This window comes from Phyllostomus discolor, chromosome 10, assembly GCF_004126475.2.
Source record: "Phyllostomus discolor isolate MPI-MPIP mPhyDis1 chromosome 10, mPhyDis1.pri.v3, whole genome shotgun sequence".
Taxonomy (NCBI): domain Eukaryota; kingdom Metazoa; phylum Chordata; class Mammalia; order Chiroptera; family Phyllostomidae; genus Phyllostomus; species Phyllostomus discolor.
The window spans coordinates 1,675,079-1,702,394 of NC_040912.2; the positions used below are offsets into that span (position 1 = coordinate 1,675,079).

The 27,316-nt window shown below is 60.9% G+C and overlaps 1 protein-coding gene across 3 annotated transcripts in view; it reads right to left on the minus strand.

The window, feature by feature from the left end:
• COBL (cordon-bleu WH2 repeat protein) overlaps window positions 1-27,316 on the minus strand; it is a 113,551-nt gene that overhangs the window by 50,681 nt on the left and 35,554 nt on the right. For all 3 annotated transcript variants that reach the window (XM_036010385.1, XM_036010384.1, XM_036010386.1), the window contains exons 2-6: window positions 21,412-21,615; window positions 18,298-18,508; window positions 15,758-15,986; window positions 10,299-10,399; window positions 8,534-8,608 (exon numbers count right to left, since the gene is read on the minus strand). In XM_036010385.1, coding sequence (XP_035866278.1) covers window positions 8,534-8,608; window positions 10,299-10,399; window positions 15,758-15,986; window positions 18,298-18,508; window positions 21,412-21,615 — 820 coding nt within the window. The remainder of the gene's footprint in view (window positions 1-8,533; window positions 8,609-10,298; window positions 10,400-15,757; window positions 15,987-18,297; window positions 18,509-21,411; window positions 21,616-27,316) is intronic.

A 27,316-nucleotide genomic window follows, 5' to 3' on the forward strand; every position in this document is an offset into this window, starting at 1 on the left:
CTCCGCGAAGCTCCGCCCCGAGCACCACGCCCCCCGGCCGCCCCAGTCCGTCCACCGGTGGGCGGGTGGGCGTGGCCAGCCTGGGCAGCGCTCCCATTCTCGCTTCTCCTCCGGGAACACAGTCGCGGAGGATGCGACACGGCAGACGCCTGCTGTGAGGCTGGGAAGCAGCCCGCGTGCCCCTCGGCAGGCGAGGGGATGCCAAAGCTGCGGCACCTTTGCACAACGGAACATTACTTGGCCGTGAAAAAGAATGGAACCTCAGCACTTGCCGCGCAACATGGGTGGCCCTGCAGGGCATGGTGCCCGGTGGAATGAGTCAGCCGGAGAGAGACCAGCACCGTGCGTTTTCTTCATCATGAACAACCAGCAAACTTTCCACTTTATCTCTGAACCCCCACCCCCCCGGGGACCTGCTCAGCGAGAAGAAGGGCCCATGCAGAAGGGGCGTTGGAAGAGCCGGCACCCCAGTTTCAAACAGAAAACGGGACCGAGCCCAGCCCGACCCGGTACACCCCCTTCTCCACCCTGCCCCACTGTCCTGTCCAGCAGGGCCCCGCAGGTGGCCGGGCACGCCAGGTCATGCTCCCTTGGGAGACGCCGGGCATCCCGGGGGCCCGGCACCTTGTTCACCAACTGCAGGCTCCCGAAGGAAGCAGGTGAGGATCTGCAGGACGTGGGTGGACACCCAGGAAATTCACCCACGCCCACCTGGGCTCCCACGGAAACGAGTCAAGAAAAAGCACACACGTTTGTCCCAGCCGTGGGTTCTGCACACAGCAGGCCCGTGACCGGGTGGACCGGTCACTGCACGGTGACCTCGGTCGGATGCTCGGCCTTCCGCCCACCTCCGGGGCAGCCGTGAGGACCCAAGGAGGCAGACCTCGAGGCTGCTGAACAGACCAGGAACCGAGGGGGGGCGCCGGGGTCTGGAGGGGTGCCGCGGTTTCCCTGGGTCGGGGCTTGCTCACCCCCCGCTGCCCCCCCCCCACACACGGGGAGGCAGATAGAAGATGCTGAGGTTCGTTCAAGCGTGTGAAACCCAGGGAGGAGTGCACACCATGCTCTCCAGCATGGCTGTCTCGGAAGTCCCCCGGGTCCCCCACAGGGCCCCGTGAGCACCCCGATCTCGACACTGCGCTCCCCAGCCCTGACGCTGACTGCTTCTCCTCCCTGCACCCTGTCTGGGCTCGGGACATCCAGGCCCCCTTGCCCGCAGCTCCGCACGCCTGACGCCCGCTCTGCCCCTCGAGTGCCCCGCGAGGTCTCTGAAGGTCTGTGCAGAACGGCCCTCGAAAGCACTTCTCAGGCTGTGCCCAGAGGTCGGGCTGGATTCCGCAGCATCCCCGCCTTTGTGGCCTTCCGACGTCCTGGCCTTTCCCCTCCTTGGGGGGGCAGGCACTGGCCTCGGTTCTCCTGGGCAGCCCCCCCCCCCCCCGCCAGGCGCACATGGGCAGGACCTCACTGCGGGGACGGCCCATCTTGGGGGCCGAGGTGAGCGCTGCTCTTCCACGGGAGCGCACAGCCACCCGTGTGCTCACACACACATCCCCCGCACAGCCACACAGGCATGCACCGTGCCTCACAGCCTGGGGAGGGAGCCCTGTCCGTGATGGGTGGGGGGAGGGAGCAAGACTCCCGCCGGAACATGCTTCTGGAGACAAACGGGACATGCTGTGCTTGCAACCCTTCTGTTCAAGACAAACTGACCCCCCCAAAGAGCAAGGGTGGGGCGTGATCGTGCCCCCATCTCTCAAACTGTCCACGCTGGCAAGAAAGACGCTATCGTGTGAGAACCAGCCACGTGAGCCAGTCTACCAGGTCTGTGCGCCCTCCGGACATGGCTGGGGAGGGACTCGGGCGGGCGGCTGCTGCTAAGGGCCACGGGGGACATCTGGGCGGCCCTCTTCAGCCCTCAGGCTGGTCTACAGCACCATGGAGAGTGCACTGGGCACAGGCTCTCCAGAGTGAGGTCGGACACTGCTAGGGTGGTGCAGCTTCAGAGTTTCCTTTTCATTTGTAACGTGTCTTTTTTAGACTTTCATTCACGTGCAATCGCTGAAATAATCATCTTCAGTAATTACTGCGTTCCACGGACATGACCGGCATAGGAGACTTTTCAATAGTTATTGCCCCCAAGGGTGGGACATTTAAATATGTCATCATTACAAATGGAATGAAAGTAAATATAAAACATGGAAACTGAAATGTTTTCCCGTGTGCTTCCCCAAAAGTTATTTTTCTCCATCAAACTGATTGCACATCGCGTGCGCGCTCTGACTGCCGTGGATGGGGATATTTTAACTCGGTTTTCTCCGTAGGGAGGGAACCAGGGCCTGGGGGGGGGGTGGGGCCGGGGGGCTCCTGGGACTAAACCTCCGGCCGTCTGGGACCCTGTGTGAGTCCTTCCTCTCTTTGCACCATGCTGCCCGCTGTCGAAGGAATTCAGCGCTTTTCTTAGTGGCTTGTCAAAGAATCAGGGGAGCAACTCCCCGAAAACACAAGCTGAAGGGCCACCGGCCGAGCACACGGTAGTGGGGACGCGCTGGGGCTCCCCGTCAGCAGGACGAGCGCCACCTCCCGGGTGCAGAAAGGGGCTGGCGGGCTCGGCTCCCGCTCCCCCGGGCCACCTGCGGGGCTGGCCCCTGCACCTGCTCACCAGTGAGCTGTGTCTGCACCTTAGCTGTGCCCGCGCTGCAGTGACCTGACTCGGGTGACGGCCACCTCTAAGTCACACCTCGTGTGATCTCAGGACAAAGTACACTCCTCTCCCAAAGTCCTGCGTCCTCATGCACACGTGACGGGGGGTTCACCCACCCGCACGTCATCAGGATGTGAGAGGCATTACGGGAAAGGCCGAAATAAAATGTAATGTAAATAATAGGACCTATGATAACAACACTGAGAAGCTGGGGGAAGCACATTCTGGCCTGGGTTGTTGGGGCCGTGCCCCGGTAGTTGCTGAGACAGAACCCAAAACGACGGGACTGTGTGAAGTTCAAGTCAAACTACATCAAGGGCTCTGCGTGAGCAGGAAAGGCTGTGGCTTGTTGGAGAGCAGCAGATCCCCCTCCCCCCGCCCCGCACACCTGAGTGTCCAGGTGACAGGTGGGCCCCCAGGTTCCTTCCCTTCCCTGCCTGGACCTCAGGGGTCCCCCACTCCAGGTCCGTTCACGGGCTGTCTGCCATTTTACGGAGCTGCCTCAGCCCGGAACCTCTCGTTAGCACACTTGCCAAACCAAAAGCAAGAGGAGAAAATGGGCATCGAACCACTAATCAACGTTCCCAAGGTACCCAGTGGCCTTTCGTTGGGCGAGACCCATCACCAGGAGGGCACCTTTGCTTCCTGCAGCCCGGCCTGGGTCTCCAGGTGCCAGGAGGAGCTGGCTGAGGGGGCGCAATCTCCAGGTGCAAAGCGACGTCCCGCACACAGGACAAATGTCCCCTCTCCCCTGTCCTGCCACCTGCCTGCGGCTGGCCGGCTGGTGGGGTGGCCCTGGGCTCGGGGCATCTGCAGTTCACGCCTGAGGCTCGACCTCTCCGGTGTCCCAGCCCAGGTATCTGGGGGGCAGGTGTCTAGGGGGCCACCCCAGGGACCCTCAGAACAGAGCACCCTGGAGCCGAACCCACCCCCGCCCCATGGGCGGGCTTCCTGTTTACCTGGGGCCAAAGCCCACCTGCCTCCCCAGCCTGTGGGGGCTTCCCGCCTTCACGGGGGCGCTTTTCTACGGGTCCTCCTGGGGATGGGGAGTCCCAGCTGCCGCAGCGGGGGGCTGCGGACACGTCATCTAACAAGGGCCGTCCCGGGGAGAAGCCCGCAGCCGAGGGGACGCTGCCCCCTCCCAGCCCACCGCCAGCGTGGGACCGGAGCGCGACTCTGAGGGCGGCTTCTTAACGACACGGCCCCACCGACTGCCTTTTATGGCTGCCCTTTAAGTGCCGTGGCTGGTCGTTACATGGAGAGTTACAGGCACGCGGCAAACAAATCGTAAATCAGTAGAATAAGGATTCGTCGTAGGCGTATGCCAAGAGGTACGCGTAAAATTTTAAATTTAATTTGAGTGTTTACGTTTCATCAAAAATTAATTTATTCATATTCGTCAGTATTGGATGGGTGACATGTTCGCCCCGGGGAGCCCATGGCCACCTTCCTCTTGGAGAGTGAGTGTCCCTGTCGCCGCCCCCAGGGCTGGGCCGGGGGTGTCATTAGTGTCCGGCCCCCGGCAGGCCCCCAGGCCACCCCGTCCCTGACCCGCAGTCACCCACTTGGACTGCCGTCCGAACTGTGGGGCCTCGCCTCTGTTCTGAAATGCTCCCCCCCCACCTCCGCTGCCATGAGGTTTTACTCGGCATCTCTGCTCCCGGGGGCGGGGGGTGGGGCAGGGGGTGCTGGGCCCACCCCTGGGCTGCCCGCCTCCGCACCGACAACTTCCTTTCCTCCCCGCATGTGGCCTGACTCCGCGTCTCTGGCACGGGACACAGGGTCTCACTGACACAGGGAACTGGAGGTCACCTCGCAGGGGTCTGATTCGGGCGACGGGCTCACGGGCACCCCCCTCCCCCCCACTCTGCGTGCATGGCGCGTGGGGTGCGGGCGTGGGGGTGTAACAGTGGTGACACGGACAACAGTGACGACAGAATGCAGGGGCTCTGGCCCTGGAGGTGGGGGGGGGGGGTTGGCCCAGCTGCACCGGCTCCGGGGACTGGAAGGAGAGGGCGAGAAGGATGCACGCCCGCCCGAGGGGCCAAGTGCGCGGTGTTTGGGGAGCACGAATCAGCGGCCCTCCTCGGTGGCCATGAGAAGGCTGCACCTGCCCGCGCATTTCGGGGTCAGCTGCTGCAGAGTTCGACCCGTCCCTCACGCGGAGGGTGCTCGGGAGCCGGGACCCGGGGAGGCTCGTGCCTGAGGGGCTCCGCGGCGGGGGTTGGCCCTAACGGGACGTTACGTCGCAGGGCGTGAGCGGCTTCGCCTCTGCGCCGGGTCCCGCCAGAATGACACGCGGACGCAGGCCTGGGTCGTCGGCGTCGGCAGTGCCAACAGTCCCGTCGGCCCGTCTCCGCGCGCCCACACATGGGGCTCAGGCCACACCGGGAGGGCGTGTCAGGACAAGCCAGATGCAAGGGAGACTCGTGGTCTTTCTCCGCGCATCCTGGCCTTCCCAAGGGAGTGAGCTCCCCCGTCCCCTGCTTCCACGGTTTGCCCGATTCCCCACTAGGAGCCTCGAACGCCGTGCGGACAACGGAAGACAGAAATCCATTTTGCTGAGAGAAGACCAAGACCACGGACAGCCCACGGAGGACATGCCAGGAAAGACATGTTCCTGTAGTTCAACCAACATACTGACAGACACACGTCACATCACATAAACACGTTCTTGAGCCACGGAGGTGAGACTATCGTCCCTTTACCTTTTCCCTGATCCTGGTTTTCCTTCCTCTCTCATCCCCCGGGAACGCCCTCCTCACAGCAGCTCTCGCCCAGCCGCATCACAGCCCCTCGGCCCGCAGCGGGGGGCAGAGCTCTCGGGCCGCCCGGCCCAGAACCGCTCTCGGCGTCTCCTCCCCAGGGAGACGCCAGGCTCCCCGGGGGTCAGCCGGCCGCCGGCCGCGTCCCCGCGTGGGGCTTTGTCAAAGGCCATCATTTGGAAGAGTGGCTCCCAGGGTGTAATTACAGATCCGTGCGCTGTCACCCGGGGCAGCAGACACCCCCAGCTGGGTTGGGGGGGGCACGTCTCTGGCCATGAGGTGCACAGGGAGCCCTGGCCCGTGTCACCCCGGATGGAGGTGACCGCAAGAAAGGTGGGGAACCAGTGAGTTGTTTGTGGCCTTCTGGACGTGTGGCACACGTTTCCAGTCACTAACAACTGCCCCAACACCCAGGCACACACGTGCACACCCACACACACATGCACACACCACGGACGATGGTCAAGAAAACCCTGCGTGGCTGGGATGTCCCTGCTGCTGGAGGTGCCCCCCGTCCCAGGCACGTCCGGCCACCCCCAGGGCTGATCGCAGGTGGGGACCCCGCTGAGCCTGCCCAGCCCGGACCCTCCTCGCCGTCCTGCCCAGGCCGCTGCCCCCCTGCGCCAAGGGCGTCTCTGGGTCTATCGGTCTCCAGGCTACAGCGGTGCGCCCGCCGTGGCTCCCGCGGCCTCACCTGGGGTCTCCCCAGAAGTGCAGTCCGGGCCCTGCCCCAGGGCCCTGCATCTGCATTCTCACAAGACGCAGAGGCCCAGGCCCCTGGGGTCGGAGTGGCGCTCACCAGGGGCTCGCCATGCCTCTCTCCTGAAGTCGGGGCGTGGCCCACCCCTCTGTATCCACAGCGCCCCCCACACCTGCGTCTCCCACAGCAGAGCCTCCATGACAGTGGGCCCCAGTGTGGCTTGTCACTGCCCCCTCCTCTGCTGTCTACCCACCCACCTACCTTCCTACCCACCTACCTACCTACCTATGTACCTATGAACCTACCTACTTATGGACCTATGAACCTACCTACCTACCTACCTTCCTACCTTCCCACCTACCCACCCACCTTCCTACCTACCTACCTTCCTACCTACCTTCCTACCTATGTACCTACGAACCTACCTACTTATGGACCTACGAACCTACCTACCTACTTACCTATGTACCTACTTTCCTACCTTCCTATCTACGTACCTACCTTTGTATCTACCTTCCTACCTATTTACCTACCTACCTACCTTCCCACCTCCCTTCCTACCTACCTACCTATGTACCTATGAACCTACCTACTTATGGACCTACAAACCTACTTATCTGCCTACCTACCTACCTACTTACCTATGTACCTACCTTCCTACCTTCCCACCTACCTTCCTACCTACTTACTCACCAACCTACCTACCTACACACCTACGCACCTAAGTGACATTCTTACTCTAAGAATTGAGCGCTTTGGGAAAAAAACACCTCGCTGAAGCTTTAAAAATAAAACCCTCTTTGACAGTTTCCAGAATCGCATGACAGAGTGTGTGACATGGAGACTCTCAAAACTACGTTCGCTGGGCAAGCAGGTGTGCAAAGCACCCAAACTTCATGTCTCTGAACCACAGTTTGGGCTCCGAGTTCCTTCCCACAGTTTGGTTTCGATTCCCCGACACCTTAGACGTCTGTTGCATAAGGAATCCCCCCCCCCAGTGGGAAAGGGCTTTGGGGGCCGAGGGGCCCCCCTACTGTTCCCGACGCTGGAGAAGAGGAGCAAGGAGTCCCCAGGCAGAGGGCAGGCCGCTCCACGGGGCGCTGCCCCGGAGGAAACAGACCCGCCCTGTCCCCAGTTCCCGGGAGATGCTCAGCTGTGAAGACCAGCAGCCCTGCGCCCGGAGCAGCCTGTGCAGGGCAGGGGCTGCCCGAGGGAGGAGCCCAGCTCTGTGCAGGCCGGCGCGGCCAGGGGCTCCGACCGGCAGCCAGCACCTGCTCTGAGGGCCTCCCGCCTCCCACTGACGGTATGAGCTTGGGCGTGAGGCACTTGAGGAAGGTCCACGCTCCACTTTTAAAAAGCCTCGTCAGTACTGGTTTGTAATAAAAATCAGCTCTGCAGCACAAACATGCGGCTCAGCTCTCAGGACACTTTTTTGTTATTAAGAACAACAACGAATTTTAGTAGGCTCTCCAGGCGGGGACGGTGGAGTGGCCGGGACTCCCGGTGCCCGTGAAGATACTGCCCTCTGGTGGCAGCACTGGCTCAACGCACTTTCCGGCTCCTCAGCGTCCGCTTGGGGCTGGGGCCGCTACAATTACGGAATTTGCTTTATACGATCACAGAAATTAAAACTGTAATCGAGAGAGACATTTACATTTTGTACCCCATTTCATTTTTTTTTTTATCATTTCACGTGTTGATAAAAAAGTTCCAGGCATGAGGCTATCCCGAGTGGGGGGGGGGGGTTCCCCGGCGGCTGGCGTGCAGGTGGGAAACCCAGAGGAAGAACAGCCATGAAGCCTCCTCACGTTCTAGGCGGGCCGGTCTTTGCCACATGCAGAAGCGATGGCGAGAACCAAACGTTCGTCAGATACGTTGTAAAGGTCGATATCTGTAAGAGGCTATCAGTGATGTTCTTTCAAGAATCTAAAATTAGGAAGGGCCTTTCCGTATGCCAGCGTGGAGGGGTGGGGGCCCAGGCGGTGTGATGACAGCGCCTCTCGGGGGGGGGGGGTGACTGCGGAGCGAGGGGGCGGGCGGACCCGGGCCTGGCGGGGTGTCTCCAGAGCCGAGGCCGGGCCGGGTCACAGACAGCACTGGGCCGGGCGAGCCTAAGTGAGGTCGGTCAGGCTGCCGGGTGGGGGGAGGGTAGAAACCAGGATACCACCTCACGTCTGCCAAAGGCGGCACCGGCCGCAAAACGTGAAGCCAAATGCAGCTTCTGCTTCTCTGGGCTCAGAACAAAACAGACGCCCCAAGGCCCCTAATACGGTCAAAGTAACCCACCCTTCCACTCTGTGGGAGGCCGTGCAAGGCATTGCACAGCTCTGACTGCTCGCAAGGGGCACCCCTCGGCGCGGTACTCACGTTCGAGCCCCGGCCCGGCGCCGGCCGCGAGGTGTCCTCGTCGCTGTCGGCTCCCGCCAGCCCGGGGGGCTCCGCCTGGAAGAGGGGCACAGCACACGTCACCTCCAGGTGAGAGTGGATACAAACCACCGCCTCTCCCTCAGCAAACGTTCAGGCGCACTGCCTGTGTGGCCGCGCGGCCTACGTACTTTTAGTCCACGGCCACGTCCTTCGCTTGTGGCCCTGGAAGCCGCCCTCAAAGGCTCGCTGGCCGGAGCCCAGAGCTCTGAACCCCCCAACTCAAGGCGCTGAGGTTCCTTTCCCTTAGCTCAGAAAACAGGTGGCGTGGGGCAGCGGTGCACCCGAGTGACAGAGGGAGCTCACTCGGTTGGCTAGGGCTGCAGCGCTGGCGAGTTTTGCACTCAGTTCAGCATCTCGCTGAGCGTTGCACGGGTGCACACAGGCATAACCGACCAGGTGTGCGCACCGGGAGCCCAGAGTTGCCTGGTTCCGCGGGAAAACCGGCTCCGGGGCCCCACCGGACCTCCCAGTGAGCGTCTTTGCGGACGTGACCCGGGAAGGCTCTGTCTTCAGGGGCCTGAGGTGCTCTGGGAACCACTGGGCCAGCAGAACAAATGTCAAAATGACACCCATTTACCGTGTTTTAAAAAGCACCACAGTTTTAAACAAGTTTTAAACAAGAAAGGGTACCTGCTGTCACCTACTCCGACCAAAGTACAACCCCTCTCAGTATAGTCTCTGCTGAGACTTCACACACACACACACACACACACACACACTTATTTCCTTTCAGGAGAGACAGTGAAGGCTCCTGCAGCTTATATGCCCGGATGCTCTCCGTGTTCTGTGCTCCGACACGTGTGTACGCTGTCGGGCACCGCAGGGTTTCAGAAATCATTACAATAACCGTTTACTCCAGACCCTCCCGAGGGAGACGGGGCTTGTCCCGGAACCTGCAGCGTGGGGGAGGGGTAAGTGAGGGCCCCGACAGAGTAGGGGTTGGCTCAGGGCGGGGTGGGGACTCCGGGCCCCTTCCCCTGTGATAGGGGGCGACCGACCGCTCCCCCCAGGTGTCCGCAGAGATGGACTGAGAGTGCACTGAGCATGGCATCTCGAACGATGGAAATGGAGAGAGACGAGGAACGAAGACCTGAATCCCCCAGCAGCCGCCACCAACAAGCCAGTAAGGACATGAACGGACGGACGATGTCCAGAGAACGGACACGACACTAACGTGAGGGAAAGACCCAGGGGAAGATGAGGCGCCTGCGAAAGGGAGACTCTCCGAGCCAGTCCAAGACGGACCGAAGGAGGAGGGAAGTCCCTGTAACCACGGACAGGCTCCGCCATCGCGGCGTCTCCCAGGGTCCCCCCTCCAGGAGCACAGGGAGTCCGGGGCCCGCCTCCAGCACGCAGTCTCACGTGGCGTGAGCACAGGCAGGCTGGCGTTGCGGGCCGTCTCTGACACTTGGGTTCGTCATCGGCAGGGATCCGGGCTGTGACGCGCTACCCAGCCCCCACCCTCCGCCCCCTCCCACTCCTGCGCGGGGGCAGCTTCCCTGAGCCCCAGCCCTGGGCACAAGGCCCAGGGGCCGCTGGTGAGCCACACCCTTCGCCCTGGGAAGGGCTTCGGGGTCCGCACGCGGAAGGAGGCTCCGTCACCGCAGTGCACACCGACGACCCCCCCTTTGCCCAAAGGAACCCCGACCTCCCGGGGGCTAGAGTGCAAACACCCCCGAGAGCATGGTCACGCAGTGACCACTACCTTGTTGCTGTGGCTCCTTTTACTGACTTTGAAGAATCCGAGGAACTTTTTCTTCTCCTTATCTGTCTCGTCGTTGCCAAGGGACGCTTTCCTGAAGGGTTCTGGGGGCAGAGAGCACCAAGTTATGTTTCAGCGCGAGAGATAAGCCCTTCCGGTTAAAGTCTCAAAAAATATGTCCTCTACCCTCACACTTTTAGTTCTTACTAGAGAGTAAAACCACCGCTGTTTCTTGAAAGCATGTGGAAGCCCCCCAAAGCCCCCAGTTCCCATTTATGAAATCTCTACAGTGGGCTCAGGGGCGGTACTTCTCAGGGTGCGGTCAGGTGTCCAGATTCCCCCGTCAGCCTGGCCAGCCTGTTTCCCTTCCTAATGACAGCCTCTAGGGGGCGCGTTTCCTCTTCTGTGGGTTTTTGTTTGTTTGTTTGTTTTTAATTCTTGAGCTCTAAATGCTCAACCTCCTTCTTCATCAGGATTCTATTTTTTAGTCACGGTTTCACTATTGTATTATTGGGGGTTGTTCACTATTAATTTTTCATTTTTCAAGCGCAGCTGGCATTCAGCACTCTTCTGTATTGGCCGCAGGGGCACAGCACAGGGGTTAGGCTGCCACTTGCGTTCCAGAGTGGTCCCGGATATCCCCGGCCCCCACCTGGCCCCCCAGGCAGCTGTCACAGTGTCCCCGGTACGTCCCCTGCGCTGGAGGCCAGCAGGACCTCACACCGGGTACCCCTGTGCCGCCGACGGGGACCTGCAGCCCTGTCAGACAGGTGGCCCACAGCTGAGGCCTGTGGTTCCCGGGACGGGGAGGGGCCGGCAGCGTCCGCAGCCCAGGAACTGGGCCCGCCGCACCTGGTCCCGGAGTCAGAAACTTCGGGGCTGGGCCCAGCTCCGGGCATCCAACGAGCGCACCCTCAGGGATGTGTCAGGGGGCACAGGGAGCGCTGAGGGCCGGGGGCGTGGAGGGGGCAGGCACCGCAGTGAGGGCCGCCCGGGCAGCCTGGGCCTCAGCCTTCTCGCCTGCAGACGGGGGGTGGGGGCGGGGGGGCATCCGAACCTGCCCGCACCCCAGGGCCACTCGCGGCGGACCAGCATCACGCGCTGGTTTACGGACACACTGGGGGCCAGCCCAGGCTTGTGCCACCAATTCACCCCGTTTTCTCTCCTGAGCCACAAGGACATGGCGGGAGGAGGAAATGTAGGTGTCCCCGAGGGACCGACACAGGACACCCCCACACCGCTGCCCGCTGCGGGCCGCCAGGCCGAGGGGGGTCAGGCATTGGGGCGGGGAGGGCCAAAGTCTGCCACGGAAACGCCAGTCCCCGTCCTGGGCGCCGGCCAGGACTCGCTGGTCCAGTCGGAGAGGGACGCGAGGTCGGTGTGCCTGTGACACGGCGTGCGCACTGACGCCGCCGCCCACCACGCAGCCCGGGGCGCGCCCGCCCGGTCACGAGATCACTCCGCGCGCAGCAAAGGCTCGGGTTCAGTCTCGAGCGCCGGGGCGCTGGGTCGGGCTGAGCCGTCCGCAGCCTCACATCACAGACGTCCACACCAGCGGGCGGGCACCCACGTGTACCCACGTGTGCACGCGGATCTCACGGTGAGTCACATCGAAGCCCCCGAGGGCACAGGGCTGGGAAGGTGAAAGGAGAGCGCGCTGCACTGCAGGGCATGGCTGGGCGTCAGCCACAGCGAGCGTGGGTATGCGCGGGTGTGCCTGGCCTCTGTCCACACCGACTGGCCGTGTGGGACACGGGTGGGGTGGATGCGTGACCCTGCGGTGCCCGACAGGTGAGCACAGGAGAGCACGCTCCTGGCACTCGGGCTAGGACACCACCCATAAAATGACACAGGGGTCAGACAATGGCCACCAGATCGAGTCCCTGGCATCTCCCCTGGAACAGCGACAGTGGCCGGCCACCGCTCTCCAGGATGGCACCGCTGCCACATGCCACATCCCACACTGGTGCCCGGCCAACGCCGAGTGTCCTGCATTGGTCTCTTTTTCTAGAAACGACACCTAGTGAGCCCTGGCTGGTGTAGCTCAGTGGATTGAGCGCGGGCTGCAAACCAAAGTGTCGCAGGTTCAATTCCCAGTCAGGGCACATGCCTGGGTTGCAGGCCATGACCCCCAGCAACCGCACATTGATGTTTCTTTCTCTCTCTCTCTCTCTCTCTTTCTCCCTCCCTCCCCTCTCTAAAAATAAATAAATAAAATATTTTAAAAAATTAAAAAAAAAACACCTAGTGCTCAACACTTTCACAAGAACAGAAAGTTTTGTAAAATATAAAAACCTCATTGGGATTTTTATGACCTTCCTGTGTGTGTGTGTGCGCACACCAAAAATTTCATTAAAATATGAATGCATATGTGTGTGTGTGCTTATGCATGTGTGTGCAAATATCTATGTATCTGTGTACATATATACAATTTATTAGAAATAGGTATCATAATAAATGCAAAATCCAGACTCATCATTTGCATACTTATCTAGGACAGCAAAGGCTAAATGTTACAAACCACGCTGGCTTAAATTCTGCAGCAGGCAGGATGAATCCCAAAGACAGGCAAGCACAGGCAAGCACAGGTGAGCACAGGTGAGCACAGGTGAGTGCAAGTGAGTACAGGTAAGCACAGGTGAGCACAGATAGGTACAGGTAAGCACAGATGAGTACAGGTGAGCACAGATGAGTACAGGTGAGCACAGGTAAGTCCAGGTGAGCACAGGTGAGCACAGATGAGTACAGATGAGTACAGGTGAGCACAGGTAAGTCCAGGTGAGCACAGGTGAGCACAGGTAAGCCCAGGTAAGAAGAAATGCGGCCTCTTCCACACAGGTGGCCTGGGCTCTGCCCTGGGTCCTTCACACGGGCCATTTCCCACACAGCAGCCTCCTGTGTCACCAGCCAGCAGGACACAGCAAATCCTCCCTCAAAGGACATCCTTTTCTCAGCCAACCAGAGAGCTGAGAACCCAAACCACAGCCTCAGGTGCACCAGCAAGCCTCCCCAGAGCTGCCACACTGGCACCCCCGCCGCCCACAGTCCCCGTGCGTCCATGGCCCTGGCCCCTAGCCATGCAGGCCGCGGCCCGGCGGGGGCAGTGCGGGCTCACCCTACCTCGGCAGCTCAGGGAAGGCTCCGACTGAGTCTTGCTCAGGAGAGCTGGAAAAGGCAGGCGGGGAGAGAGTGAGGGCGGGCAGGGACCTCCTGCTGACCCTGGCCGGGCTGGGCCCTCCAGCAGCCTTGGCGGGGGCTGTCGGTCCCCCATAGGAGGAGGCCAAGTGCAGAGCAGGCCCGGGTTCCTGGCCTGGGGGCTGTCGCAGCGCTGGCCGCCGCTGGCTGCTGAGCGCCACCGCAGCAGCAGGGGGCAGCAGAGTCCTCTGCCTCTGCAGGACGCGGGGGCCAGGGTTCCGGCAGAGGAAACCACTGCGCAGGGACCCTTCTCGCAGCTGCTGGCTGGGGGGAGGGGACAGAGCCGGAGGGGCAAAGGAGGGGGCTCCTGGGGGACGGCCTCTGGAACATTCTCTTTTCTGCTCAGACACTTCCTTGTCCTCTGGACACGGGGAGGCCTTCGTCAGGGATGGTCATCAAACGTTTCACAGCCAGCACGCACAGGGCGTGGTCTGGCCCAGAGGAAAGGGGCGTGGCCCCCTGGGCTGGAACCCCGCCCCCCACCATGCCAGGTGTTACCCCTACTCTCTGGGGAGGCTGCTGGGACCCCAGGAGGGAGGTGCCCAAGGCAGCGGAGAGGGGGACTCGGGGGCGTGGGCACCACCATTTCCCTCACTCGGAAGTGGTGGCAAATCTGAGCAGCCAGGTGTTTGCTCCAGGCGTCCTCCCGGCATGGGGGTCACCGCGGGGCCCCGGCTTGGGGGAGATTTCCCAGAGGGACGCTCAGCCCCCCAGCTCCGGACACCAGGGGCTCGCTGGGCAGCACCCCTGAGTGGAGAGGCCGGTTTTCTATGACGGCTCCCCGGCAATAGGTTCTGCGTCTACCTTTCAAGATATGTCTGTGATTGTGACACAGCCGAAATACGTGTTTGTGTGAGGCTCTCTCTCCAGCGCTCCAAGGCGGGACGGTGTTTCTGTCCTCCCTCTGGCCGAGTGAGGGCTATTCCCAAAGTCTCCCAGAAACCGGTTTAAACCGGGCAGGCGAAACCGGGCAGACGCGCCATTTCCAGGCCCGCGTGGCGCACACTGAGGACAGTCGTGTCTGCGTGTGAAGATGCCGTGCTCTCCCGTGTCAGGACGCTCCTTACGAAGGAACAAATAGCCCAAGCATCTGGCACTCAACGGACCGGAGACCCGTTCTCGAATGTCAAATGCCCTCCGCGTTCCCGAACCTCCAGGGGCAGGTGTGGGGGCAGGGCGTGGTTCCGCTATGATCGCGGACTTCCCAATAAGTTTTGTAATTAGAAAGCAATGATTTGATCACAAGAATTTCAAAAAAAGCTGTAGGAAAACTCAAGAAACTTGAATATATCTGTATGTTTAAAGCCCAACCTGCTCCGTGTGTGTGGAATAAATAAAAAGGCGACCAGCAAGGATGCCCAGGGCGGCTGGTTAAACTAGACCCTTCCGTGAGGCTCCCTGTGACAACCCCAAGGTCAAACAACATTAAACTGTGTGTGGGGGGGGGGGGCACGTCCTGACCGCTGCTGGGAGAGTCGGCCGTCTGAGTCGGCCAGAGACTCCTGTTCTCACACAGCACATCCGTCCGTGTGCCGGCCCTGGCCTCGCCGGCTGCCACGCTCCCCGTGGCTCTAGCTGTGACCTCCGGCCACGCGGCGTGTTCTCACGAGGACTAAGGTGTCTCCAGCCCCAATGGGGACCAGGCACCTGAGTCGTCTGGAGGGACTGAGTGGTCCCTCATGGGCAGTTTTAGGGATCGGCTGGACGTGTTTTCGTCACTGGCTTCGGTTAGGGGCGCTGTCTGAGACGCAGGGGCAGCCAGAGGGTGCTGGAGAGGAAGCGCAGGAGGATGCGGTGCCCGGGCGGGTCCTGGGGGGCTCCCTAGAGGGGAGGCTCCAGCTGGTCTCCCGTCCCTCCCCAACCCCATCCCACAGAAGCGCCCAGGGGATGGGGGGGAGGGGCGTGCTCAGGATGGAGGCCCAGAGGCAGAATCGCAACCAGGGCATGACAGCGAGTTCGGCCTGTCTCCTGCCCACTTTAGCCCCGGTCTGGACAAAATCTGAGTCGCCCGAAAGTTCATGTACCTGCCTGCCTGGTGTGCAGGGCGTTGAGCTGAGGGGAGGCAGACCTGGTGTGCTCCCTGGGTGTTCTCAGGGGCAGGGGCTCCCCTCTCTCTCCTTATGAGAACAATTTTTTATCGGTTTGGGAGAGACAGAGAGAACCTTCATTTTGTTGTTCCACCTACTGATGCACTCACTGGTTGATTCCTGCATGTGCCCTGCCGGGGGATCGAACCCTCAACCTCCGCGCATCAGGGCGGCACCCACCTCTCTTGTTGTCCCAGGCGTAGAGCTCCTTGATGCCCAGCTCGCTCAGGGACTTGGAGAGCTCCAGCTCCTCCCCGGCCACGTTGTCCCTGAGCAGCACCACGTGCTCCGGGCGCACGTCGCACTTGGCGCAGATGACGGGGAGGATGCTGAGCAGCGGCACCTCGGGGCTCACGCGCACCACGGCCTTCTGCGTCCGCAGGTAGTTCACGACCAGGCGCACGGACTTCTGCAGGAACACAGCGGGCGGGAGAACGCTGTGGGCGTGTCCTCCCGAGGGCCCCGCCCTCCGCCCTCCCCCCGGGACTGGGTCGGGCAAGGTTTCCTGTGGACTGAACCTTTCTCCCTCCCACTCAGCGGGTCATGGGGAAACGGCAGACAGGACAGCGGCCAGGAAACGCCCAAACAGTCAACCTACCTCAGAGTCTCCCTCACTGAGGGACAGACCCCTAAGGACATGGGGAAGTGGGCATCGGAGAGGGGCCCCGTTTCAAATCTAACACACACAGGGTCTCCTAAGAATTCCGACTACACTCGAACGCAAGGCACCTCTGTGCATTTCGTAAAGCAAATGCGTTCGGAAGTATTGCGAGTATAATTCAGTGTAAAGAAAAACCCTCAGCAAACAAGACCTCAGAGTCTTGTTTAAGAAATCAGAATATCCTGGCTGGCGTAGCTCAGTGGATTGAGTGCGGGCTGGGAACCAAAGTGTCCCAGGTTCGATTCCCAGCCAGGGTACATTCCTGGGTTGCAGGCCATAACCCCCAGCAACCGCACATTGATGTTTCTCTCTCTCTCTCTTCCTCTCTCTCTCTCTCTCTCGTTCTCTCTCTCCCTCCCTTCCCTCCCTAAAAATAAATAAATAAAATCTTAAAAAAAAAAAAAAAAGAAATCAGAATATCGCCCTGGCTGGCGTAGCTCAATGGATTGAGTGTGGGCTGCGAACCAAAGCATCGCAGGTTCGATTCCCAGTCAGGGCACATGCCTGGGTTGCAGGCCGTGACCCCCAGCAACCGCACATTGATGTTTCTCTCCCTCTCTCTCTCTTTCTCCCTCCCTTCTCTCTCTAAAAATAAATACAATCTTAAAAAAAATACTTAAAAAGAGAAACTAACAGCAATCCTTCTCAAAAGAAATCAAAATATCCACGTAAGTGCATAAATACCCATTACCTACAGAGCCTGAGTTGTACGTCTGTGCACACACCTGTTTATACACGCAGACATATTTGAAGCTAGCACAGCATTTTAGTGCTTCTGAACATCAGCTCTGTGATACTCAGAAGGAAAAGCAGCCACTTTTCCGAGAGCTGGTCTAAGTGTGTGCAGCGTGGCCCATCGGAAACACCGAACCTGGCAAGGCTGCAGGTGGCCGGCCCCACCCCTGCCTTTCCTGGCCGCCCCCGGGTGCCAAGGGCCTGCAGGGCAGATGTGGAGACCGGGGTTTACGGCGGCGCCGAGGCCGACCTCAGACCCCGGACCAGCCTCAGTGCGGGGGGTGGGGGGGGTCGGCGGATCTGAGGAAGGGACGCGGGGCTCACAGTCTGGTCCGTGTTTGTGGAACGGGCACCAGGCACTGCCCTGGGCTCACCCGCCCACGGAGTTTGCACCTGGGGGTGGGAAGGGAAGGGAAGCCACAGGGTGTCACCGAGGTATCTCTGCTGAGAACACAGACTTTCCTGGAAGAATTTGGGGAAACTCCCACACTGAGGGCAGACGGCGTCAGTTAAAATGTGTTAACTGCCCGGACCCAGAATTCCCAGCACGTGGACTGTGGGCTAAGTTGCCGTTTTTAAAAGCAGGAACATTTTGTACATATTCTAAGAATGTGAATGAATGAAATAGCATTCCTAAATTGGACCTAAAGAACCATAGCAAATGCTTACTAAAAAGCACAGTAAGCAGCTGGGATTAATGTTGATTGATGATTAAAAGCCTTAAATAAATCTATGTATATGATGAGATATTCTCCAGTTGTAATGAGTATTTCTCACATTGATTTTTCAAAAGAAAATCTCTGCCCCATCCCCAATCTCCAGGAAAATGTTCACATCTGCATCCGGCCTGCTCCCTGGGGCAGGAAGACCCCCAGACCCGAACTGGACCCTCTAGGCCTGGTCCAGTAGGGTGGCCACTGTGGCTACTGGCCTTGAAATAAACTGCAAGTTCAGTTTTTTGGTCACACTAGCTGCACCGGCTCAGTAGCCGCCTGTGACACGTGGCTGCCACCTGGCAAGTGCGGAACCGTAGACCGAGTCCGCCTGTGCTGGGAGCCGGGATGGCTGCCCGCGGTCTAGACCACGTCTTCTTCCGACGCGTCCAAAGGAACAACGTCCCGGCAACGGACGTCCTAAAATTCCAGAAACTTCCGTCCTCTCAAATAAACCCAGTTCAGTGCCCGACCTGCCTGGCACGGAGAAGTCCCGCCCCCCCCCAGCCGTCTGCAGGTGTCGGGGAGATAGCAGGGGCTCCCCGTCGGCACCTGCACCCACCGCAGGAGTCTGCGTGCACCTGGGCTGCGGTGGTCCCCGTGCCACTCACCTCGGGCATCTTGGGCGGGCCGGGCTTCGCCTTCTCTTCAGGCACCTTCTCCTTCAGGAACACGGTGTGCACATTCAGGGTCCCCACCAACGTGTTTGGCTTGAAGCTCAACGGCTGCTGGGAGTCCGGAGCCCAGATCTCGAGGGCGTGGTGGGATGGGTTCAGGTGGTTCTGCAGGCACAGCTCCACCAGGAGGTCCATCATGGCGTGGCTGCAAGGGGAGGCGGGGCGTGGTCAGCGGGGTCTGCACCCTCCCCCCAGGCCGGCAGAGAACGGCGGGCCGGCGGGTGGGTGGGCAAGCTTCCCAGGAGACAGCGGCTGTGCAGGGATTCCTTGGGCGCGAGGGTGCCGCCACACCCTGGCGTTCTCGGAGCTGGTGCCAGGCCCAGACCACGGAGCTGGGAAAGGAGCCAGTGTTCCGGCTCCCTCCGTAGCCATGAGCTGGCCGGCATCTTGTCGGGTCAGTGACCACGGCGACGGTGCAGGGAGTCCTCCCGCAGTCCCATCGGTGGGTTCTGCGACTTCCAGGGAACACCGCATACAACGAAACCCGTTTTGCCAAAGGCTAACTGATACACGCAAGAGGAAGTTCCGCCTACAGCATCTCATCAACGTTCTAACAAAAGGACAGCTGAACAAGATGTACTGTGGGGACCTGCTGTACCCGGGGGCGTGAGGTGTTAGGTTTTCAGTTCTTTGCATGCCTTAAAACCAGAAACGTTTTGCCCTGGCTGGTGTGGCTCAGTGGATTGAGTGCTGGCCTGAGAACCAAAGGGTCCCTAGTTCAACTCCCAGTCAGGGCACATGTCGGGGTTGTGGGCCAGATCCCCAGTAGGGGGCGTGCAAGAGGCAGCCACACACTGATGCTTCTCTCGCTTTCTTCCTCCTTGCCACCCCTCTCCAAAAATAAATAAATAAAATCTGAAAAAAGACCCTGAAAGTTTTAACTTGAAGAAGATTACAGCTTTCTTTCTTTTCTTTTCTTTTCTTTTTCTTTCTTCCCTAAAGAAAGTATGCCTTTCTTAGGACAGTGCCAGCCTATCCATTTGATGCCAGAGTTTGCTAAATAAATTTATTTATTTATTCCTATCTTGTCTTTTCCTACTTCTTTACCTCCGTTCCCCAGGCATCTTCTAAGTGCCCAGAATGTAGACTTGAAATTAATTGTCATCATTTGTGTGGTCTCTATTTTTAGACTTAAAAAGTGAGTAAAATTTTTCTACTTTTTTCTTTAAAAAAAGTATTACTTCCCAGATACAAAGAGACTTCAACATGTTTTCGTGTGAGTCAGTGGTGTGAAAAAGAAGCAAACTGGTCTTTTTTTTTTCTCACGCGGCTCTTCCTGAAACCCTAGGGGAGAGCTGGACAGAGCGGAGTGTGAGTACACACTGCTCCCCAACTGCGGGGGCCCTCGGGACCAGGGGACGGTGAGCGGGCTGTCAGGGACCCCACGGAAGGGACAGGGACACCGGAGAGGCCACGTCCGGTTTCCACGCAGTGGGGACGGCCGAGGGCCTCGTCCCTGTCCAGGGGACGGCACTTCTACTGAAGTCACAAAGTCTGCTGACACGACGCCGTCCCCGCCGGGGGGGCCTCTGGCACCACCCTGTGGGTCCCATGCAGCCCTCGCTTCGGCACCAGGGCCTCCCCCGGGACAAGGGCCTCAGGAGGTGCCCAGAGGAGCAGCCTGTGGACTCACTGGCAGGTGGGTGGGGCCCATGTGGGAGGTGCTGGGGTCCCAACCTCGTAGCTCCAGCCCCGGCAGACACCCCGGCCTGGGGGGTGGGGGGGAGGGCTGCTTCTCCAGCGTCTGTTCATAGGGCCCGTGGATAATTTAAAAAACGTATGGACCCCTTTACCCATTAAACGAGCACCTGGAATTTTCATTAGAAAGCTTAAATTTAAATATAAATTTTCATTAATAAGGTTTAGGTAGACCCTGAAAACTGATACTTAAAAATAAAACTGGTGCCTCACCGTGTTCAGTGTATTCACGAGAATAAAATACCCAGGTCCTGAATGCCCCCCCGCTCTCCCACCATCCAGTTTTAGAGCGCCCGAACAGGCTGCTCCTTAAATGCAAGTGTTTGCTCTAGCTGCTCTCGCTCCTCGCTCCCCAGAAGGGCTGCTCCGGCCTCAGCAGGCGCGAGCAGGCGGTCCTGGGGGAAGTCTCCGTAGCTGACCGCTCCGTCGTGCCCACCGCAGTAAGCGCTGCATCGACGACATTCACGTTTCCGTTTCCCGTGACTTCGTGAAGGGTTTTTACAGTGAAGCCAGCAGTAACGACCGTAGCAGCTACACAGAATCGATCAGCAACACGACCACGGTAAAGTGCGGTGCGTGGCGAGCCCACGGACAGGAGCTCCTCTGGGGATGAAGCCCGCGGCACGTGGACAGGGGGAGGCTGTGCCCCTGCGGGGGGAGGAGGAGCCCTCGACCCGGAGCCCAGGCTCCTGGCCCGAGCGGGCTAGGTCTAAGAATGGAAGTGGTCCCCATCCTCAGACGGGTGGAACCCACAAGTCTGGAGATCAATTCCCTTACGTTTAAAATCCGTGGGTCAGATTTTTTAAATAGAATCTATTTTTTAAAGGTATTTAATTTATTGATTTCTAGAGAGATGGTAAGGGAGGGAGAAAGACAGGGAGAGAAATATCAATGTGTGGTTGCCTCTCATGCGCCCCCTACTGGAGACCTGGCCCGAAACCCAGGCAAGTGCCCTGACTGGGAACCAAACTGGCAACCCTTTGGTTCACAAGCCAGCACTTAATCCACTGAGCCACACCGGCCAGGCCAAGACTTTATTTCCCAGTCTGAACTTGACTTCAGAGGGTGGGTTGCCAGTGTGCGCACCCTCAGTGGGTCAGCCCGTGAGTGGACACTTGGGCGGTTCATTCAGGAGGTGCCCCTGGTGGCGCAACCTCAGTGCCAGGGGTGCCAGCGCAGGCAGGTGGCTGGGTGCCTGCCTGGCCTGGGACATGGCCCGCGCCCCCTGTGTGAGCCCAGCGCGCCTCTTGGGGAAGTGTGCCGTGCTGCTGTCTGGGTGCTGGACTGAGGGGAGCTTGTGAGGAGGTCGGGGGGGGGGCCCCCAGGCCGACCCCGCGGCCACGCCCTTACCTCCCGCTGACCACGCTCCTCTTCTCCAGCCCGCTGGGCAGCACCACGGTCAGGTCCAGCGCCCTGTCGCGCAGGCTCTCCTGCAGGTGCAGCAGGTTCTGGGGGCGGGCGGGGGACGCGCTGCGATGGGGGCTCTGTCCCCTCTGCGCCGTCGGGGTGGCCGGCTTCCCGGGGGGCGGGGGCGCACGGGCCTTCATCTTCCTCCTGGAATGAGGGCGGGGGCTGGAATGAAGCCACGTCTCCGACTCGGGAAGGAACGGCCCGCCGTGGGGAGCGCCCCTTGGCGGCCCTGAGTGGGGGCCCGAGTCCCACTCCTGGGTGGGCGCCGTCGCCCCACCCTGGGAGAGGCCTTCTAAAACCGGTCCACGGGCACTTGTTTTTTTTAATTATAAAGCTCCCAGTAGCAACAGCAGCAGCGGTGCACATCTGACCAAACACTGTAATGACGATACGTTTGGACAAGCATCAAACGCAAAACTGGAAACTCTGTGGGTCGTAAAGCCCCCAGCACTGTGGCTGGCCTGGCCGGGCGGCCGGCCCGCTGGGCGGCGAGTGTGGCCAGGCCCTGAGTCTCAGGCCCCCTGGCCGGAGACCCCGGCCCCTGACCATGAGCCGCCCTCTGGTGGTCAGTTTGAGAACTTCCTGTCTCCTCCCGATGCTCAGGGAGGGCCCGCCCTTACTTTGTGCAGGTGTTTTGCTCTCTGTTAACTCGGCCTACCTACATGCGTGTGTTTGTATGTGTGTATGTCATACGTGCACATATGCACACCTATTTATGTATAAGAACCTATTTCATACGGGCCACGGTGTTTTATGATAACAGCTCGCACTTCCTAGACATCGGGACCCACGGTGACAATGACCCCGGCAAGGTGGCCTCACTCCGTCCTCAGCAGACCTGCCGCTGAGAAAATGAGTGTCTGAGAGACCCGTCTTCCAGGGCAGGGGTGCGGGAGCCGGGATGAGAAGCGGGGCACATGCCCAGCTCCCTCCCCTGCCGCCTGCCCGCTCTGCTAGGCCCGCCCGCGGAGGGCGAGCCCGGCCCCTACGGGATTCACCCCTCCTGCAGCGCCCGCTGCTCGGTGGCACCCGGGCGGGCAGTGTCAGGCACGGCGCCCCACTCCTGGAAGTGTGTCCTGCAGGAGTACCCAACCCCCCAGGTGCGCGCGGTGCCAGGTTCACGGGCGCTCAGAACATTCTTCCTGAGAGCAAACGGTGCAACCGCAAGTCCGTGCGAGACACTCCCCAGAGGTCGTGGCGCTGGGAAACAATGTCACAGGCTTTCAGAGGAAAGGATTTCACGGGCCAGCACACTCCACACGGGTTTGCTAGAAAACAAGCTTCAAACTATCCTCTGTTTAGGAAAACTCTGTTTCCAAGCAAGGTAGACATTGTAGCCATGCCCCACAACACCGTCTAGAGAGGTACAGCGAAGAACTGACAACAAGGATCCCTGGGTGGCGGGTCATAGGACGCTTGTTTCACTCTTCTCGCGTCTCGGCCTCTCCCGGTCTCTCTGACAGCGCTGGCACACGCATTACTCGTCAGGCGAGCGAGGTCATGCACAAACGGGGAAGCACAGCAAGTGGGGCTCAGAGAAGGCCACAAACTACCGTGGTTCGTGTCACGTGGTGGACGCCAGACTGAGGAGGGACTCCGGGGTCACAGCCTCCCCTACCACAAACGGGCAGCCATCCATTCTGCTTTCCTCCTGGTTACAAGCCTTACACCTGCATCATCACTTGTATAATTTTTTTAATTGTTTTTAGGAAACTGGTGTGTTTTATTTTTAAAGACTTTATTTTTAGAGAGAGGGGAAAGGAGGGAGAAAGAGAGAGAGAAACATCAATGTGTGGTTGCCTCTCAGGTGGCCCCCACTGGGGATCTGGTCCACAACCCAGGCATGTGCCCCGACTGGGAATTGAACCGGTGACCCTTTGGTTTGCAGCCCGAGCTCAATCCACTGAGCCACACCAGCCAGGGCCCATTGGTATAATTTTTATGCTTCGTTCTCACCCATCCCATCCTTTCTTTCTGTCCATCTGTAGGAGCAGAAACAGGGCAGCCAGCCTGTGTCGCCCTGGCCCGAGGGTGGAACATGAATGATGCACCCACCCGCCCCTCACAACTGCCCTGAGCAGGCTCTGGCCCCATCCCTGTCTGAGGGGTAAGGAGTCTGGGCACCCCTCTCCGGGGTTTCAGGGTGCCAGGGCTAACCCAGACGGTTCGGTTCCAGAGCCAGAGCCATTAGCTGCCCTGTGCTCCGGCGTCTGTGAGGAGGAGGAGGAGCTGTCCCCACACCCCACACCCGGGACGTTGGCACGGAGAGGAGGAGGTGGTAGTGGAGGCCGGGTGAACCCGGCAAGGGTCTCGGCTACAGGCCCGTCCCGAGCAGCCCCCTTGCCGCCAGCGCCCCCTCCCCGATGTGTGTCAGGGAAGACGGGCTTGCTGACTGTGTCCGGGAAGTGAGGGTTTCCCGGCGGGGACTGCGTGTACGGCCGGGGAGTCACACGGCGGCTCCAACTCCCTCCACAGCAGAGTCGAGAAGGGAGAGGCTACTGACGCCCTCTCTCGCTCAGCCAGCACAGGGGCTGGGGCGTGGGCTGTGGGGCGGGGTGTGAGGGTTCCATTCCCAATGAGCCGTGACCCCCGCCCCCAGAGCTCCCGAGAGACGGCCCATCACGCTCCCCCACGCCCGTCATCAGCACTGAGGAGCCCTCAGCAGTACCATCTGCCCAAATGGGCCCCGTCCGACACAGCCCCGTCTGCCCCTCCGAGGCCCACGGGGATCCCTTCACTCCACAGGCGCCCTCGACCCTCACCCCACTGAGGCCTGTGTCCTGGGGCACCTGCAGAGCTGCTCCCCTCGGGGGGCCGGCAGCCCCACCCTGCAGGGCTCTCCGTTTCCCAGCACAGTGTGCGGTGTGGGTACACGTGTGTGCGCCTTGTGCAAAAGCCCTCAGACACTGAGCACCAACGGAATGAGGTTCTGGCTCTTTTGGAAAAAACAACAAAACAAAGCGAAACATTAAGAGGTCTCCTGCGACCCTGAACACCTCCACAGGCTGCTTTTGGAAGGTCTGGCCGGCGAGGTGCTTGGGGTGCCTCTGCGACCTGGCTCTGAGGGCATGGGGGCAGGCACCCCGGCGGGCGGCAGGGGCCTGTGCTGGGGAGGGTCTCACAGCCCCGCACGGAGGGGCCGAGAGTCCCCACGCACTGGGCTCGCCCTCCCTCGGCTCCCTCCAGCTTGGACAGCTGGGCGTGTCCGCAGAAACCACTTACAGAACAAAGGCTGTCTGGGGACACATCTCTGGCATCTCGGAGGCCACCCATTGGGGTTCCAAGGGGCTTGAGCTTAAACCACCCCGTGTTTGCTGTCCAGACCCCCGGGCCGAGCCGGCCGGGTCCCACGTCGGAGCCCGGTGCTGCCCGCTGGGTCTGGGAACTCGCTTGGGGACACAGGCTGCGGGGACCTGCTCCCGAGTCAGAGGCCCCTGACGGGCTGACTCCGTGCCTGCCCCCCCCACCGCCCCGGGTGGCCGCAGAGAACCCCGCTGCCGCCCAGGGGCAGCAGCCCGCCGGGCACAGGAGCCCGGGGAGGGGACAAGGCCTGCAGACGGGACGGGAAGCCCACACACCTGCCCCCTCCCGCTCAGCCCAAGGGCCTCCCTGTGGGCTCCTGCTGCCCCTCACACTGCTCCCCACGGCCCAGCTCCGTGGGCACTGGTGTCGGGGGCTGGGCTGGGCTGCCACAGCTCCCCCGAGGGACACACCTACATGACTTCCGCCCATTTACTCGCTGGCTGCCCGGCAGGGAGCTGGCGCGCGGCATGCACTGTGGGGGTTCAGGAAAACCGGGGCCCCCTGGCAGCCCCCTGATTTCCAACAGGCTCCTTCCCCGCCTGCACCCCGTTTCTGCTGGCCGGCCCCGCCCCCACAGTGTCACTCAGAATGGACTTCGCCAGGTGGCCGTGTCGCTGCTTCAGCCCCGCAGCCCGTCCCTGTGCGCTGGCACTGGGACGGGACAGCACACGACGCTGTGTGGGGCCTGAGGCCCCGAGCTCAGCGACTCCCACCCCCTGGCCGTGTCCACCCACCGGCCCCTCCATGTGCGCCTTGACTGGCAAGCCCCCCCCCCCCCCCCCGGGGCAGCCTTCGCACAGGCCGCTCCCCCTGCTGGAAACGCTCTTCCCTCCCCTCTGGACCGCCCCGCCCCCCTTCTCCGCCCGCACACCCCAGGACCAGGGCCCCGCCTGGTGCAGTGGCCCCTCGTGCCCTTCCCAGGGCCCCGCCCACTTCACATTCACGGGTCCTCCATCAGGGGCTTTCTGACCGGCAGCCGGCTGGCCTCCAGCCCACCCCCACCCCCAGCCCAGAGCGGGGGCCCAGAGCAGCCCGCAGCCCTGCTGGAGCCAGTGCGGGGGGCGCCCCCACTGGGATCCGTGGACCAGGTCGCCCCCGCCCGAGTGAGCACCTCGGAGAAGGGAAACGTGCAGACAGGCAGGCCCAGCCCCGAGGACAGCAGGGCACAGCTGAGGGGACAGCTCTGACCCCCCCCCCCCCGGGTCCCCTGCTCCCCGTCCCAGGTCCCGCCACTGGGCTCGTAGCTCTTGGCTCGGGGACACTTCTGAGCCTGCGGCCCGGGCCTTCATGCACGGTCAGTCCCCACGGGGCAGCGGGGCCTCCCGTGCTGCGGGTGGGGTGACGGGCGGAGGTTCGCAGGGCTGGAGAGGCCAGAGCAGCGGCACCCCTGCCCCTGGTGGATTCGGTGGCCCCGAGTCTCCGACGCGAGCCCTCTGTGGTGACGCGGTCTGGGTGAACCTGCCGTGTTTCTGAGTAGAGTCGGAGCCCCTCCACCTCCACCCCCTGCTGGAGCTTTCCCACAGCCCCCGGGACCCCTCCAGGCAGGAGGCACCCAGGACCTCGGCCGGCTGGTGACTTCCGCGCACTGCCGGGCACCATCAGGGGCCCTGGGGAGAGTGGCCGTCCCACCTTCCCTCCGAGCTCAGCATCTCCCTCCCAACACCAGGGCCAGGTTCCTGCCAAGACAGGAATTCCTTCCTTCTAATCGGGGAGAAACAAGCCGAGGTCCCTCATGCTTTCCCATCGCCTCTGCCCTGAAAAACAAAACTTAAACCAAGAGAAACCTCAACCTGAGACCCACACACACGGGGGCTAAGAAGGGGACCCAGGGAACTGTCCCGTTAGAGGCCACATTCCAGCGTGAGGGAGCCCCGGCTGCAAACACGGCACCACACTGCCCCGACCAAGCAGGGGGACGGCTGTCCCCGCGGAAACACCACCTTCAAGGGCAAACCTAGACACACCGCCTTTGCACACTGTTTCAGGGCTGCGAAGGGCCTGCCAGCCCCGGAGACGCGCTCTGGGTCAGAGAGACGCAAGCCCCGCTCCAGCAGACGGCTTTACTCGGCCGACACCCCGAGACCTGTAAGCCAGAGAGGTCTCTGGGCTCACCAGGGTGGGGTTAGCTCGAGGGTTCAGTGGGATGAGCAGGGAAGTCTCGGGTGCAGGTCTGGCTCCTGGCCGGCGCTCGCTGCCCAGCGGCCGGCCGCTACAGTTACTTTCGCTGTAACGAGGGGGTTTGCCCTCTGGGGTTAATCAGGAACAAACACAAGCGGCCTCCTGTCTCTGGGAGGCCAGAGTGGAAGCTCGCTCACCAAGACGCCCGAGAAAAGCTCCAACGTGCAGCACATGCACTCAAACCCGACCAGGAAATCACACTCACTCATCACAGAGTTTCAGTTCTGACCCGGGGTTGGGGGGGCTTTTAGAAACGCGGCACAAAAAGACTCACGTTCCCGATAGGATTCTCGGAGACACAATAACAAAAGCTCCCCGTAGGCTCGCCAAACTCTAGACGCGGCCGGGCGCATGGGAACGTCGG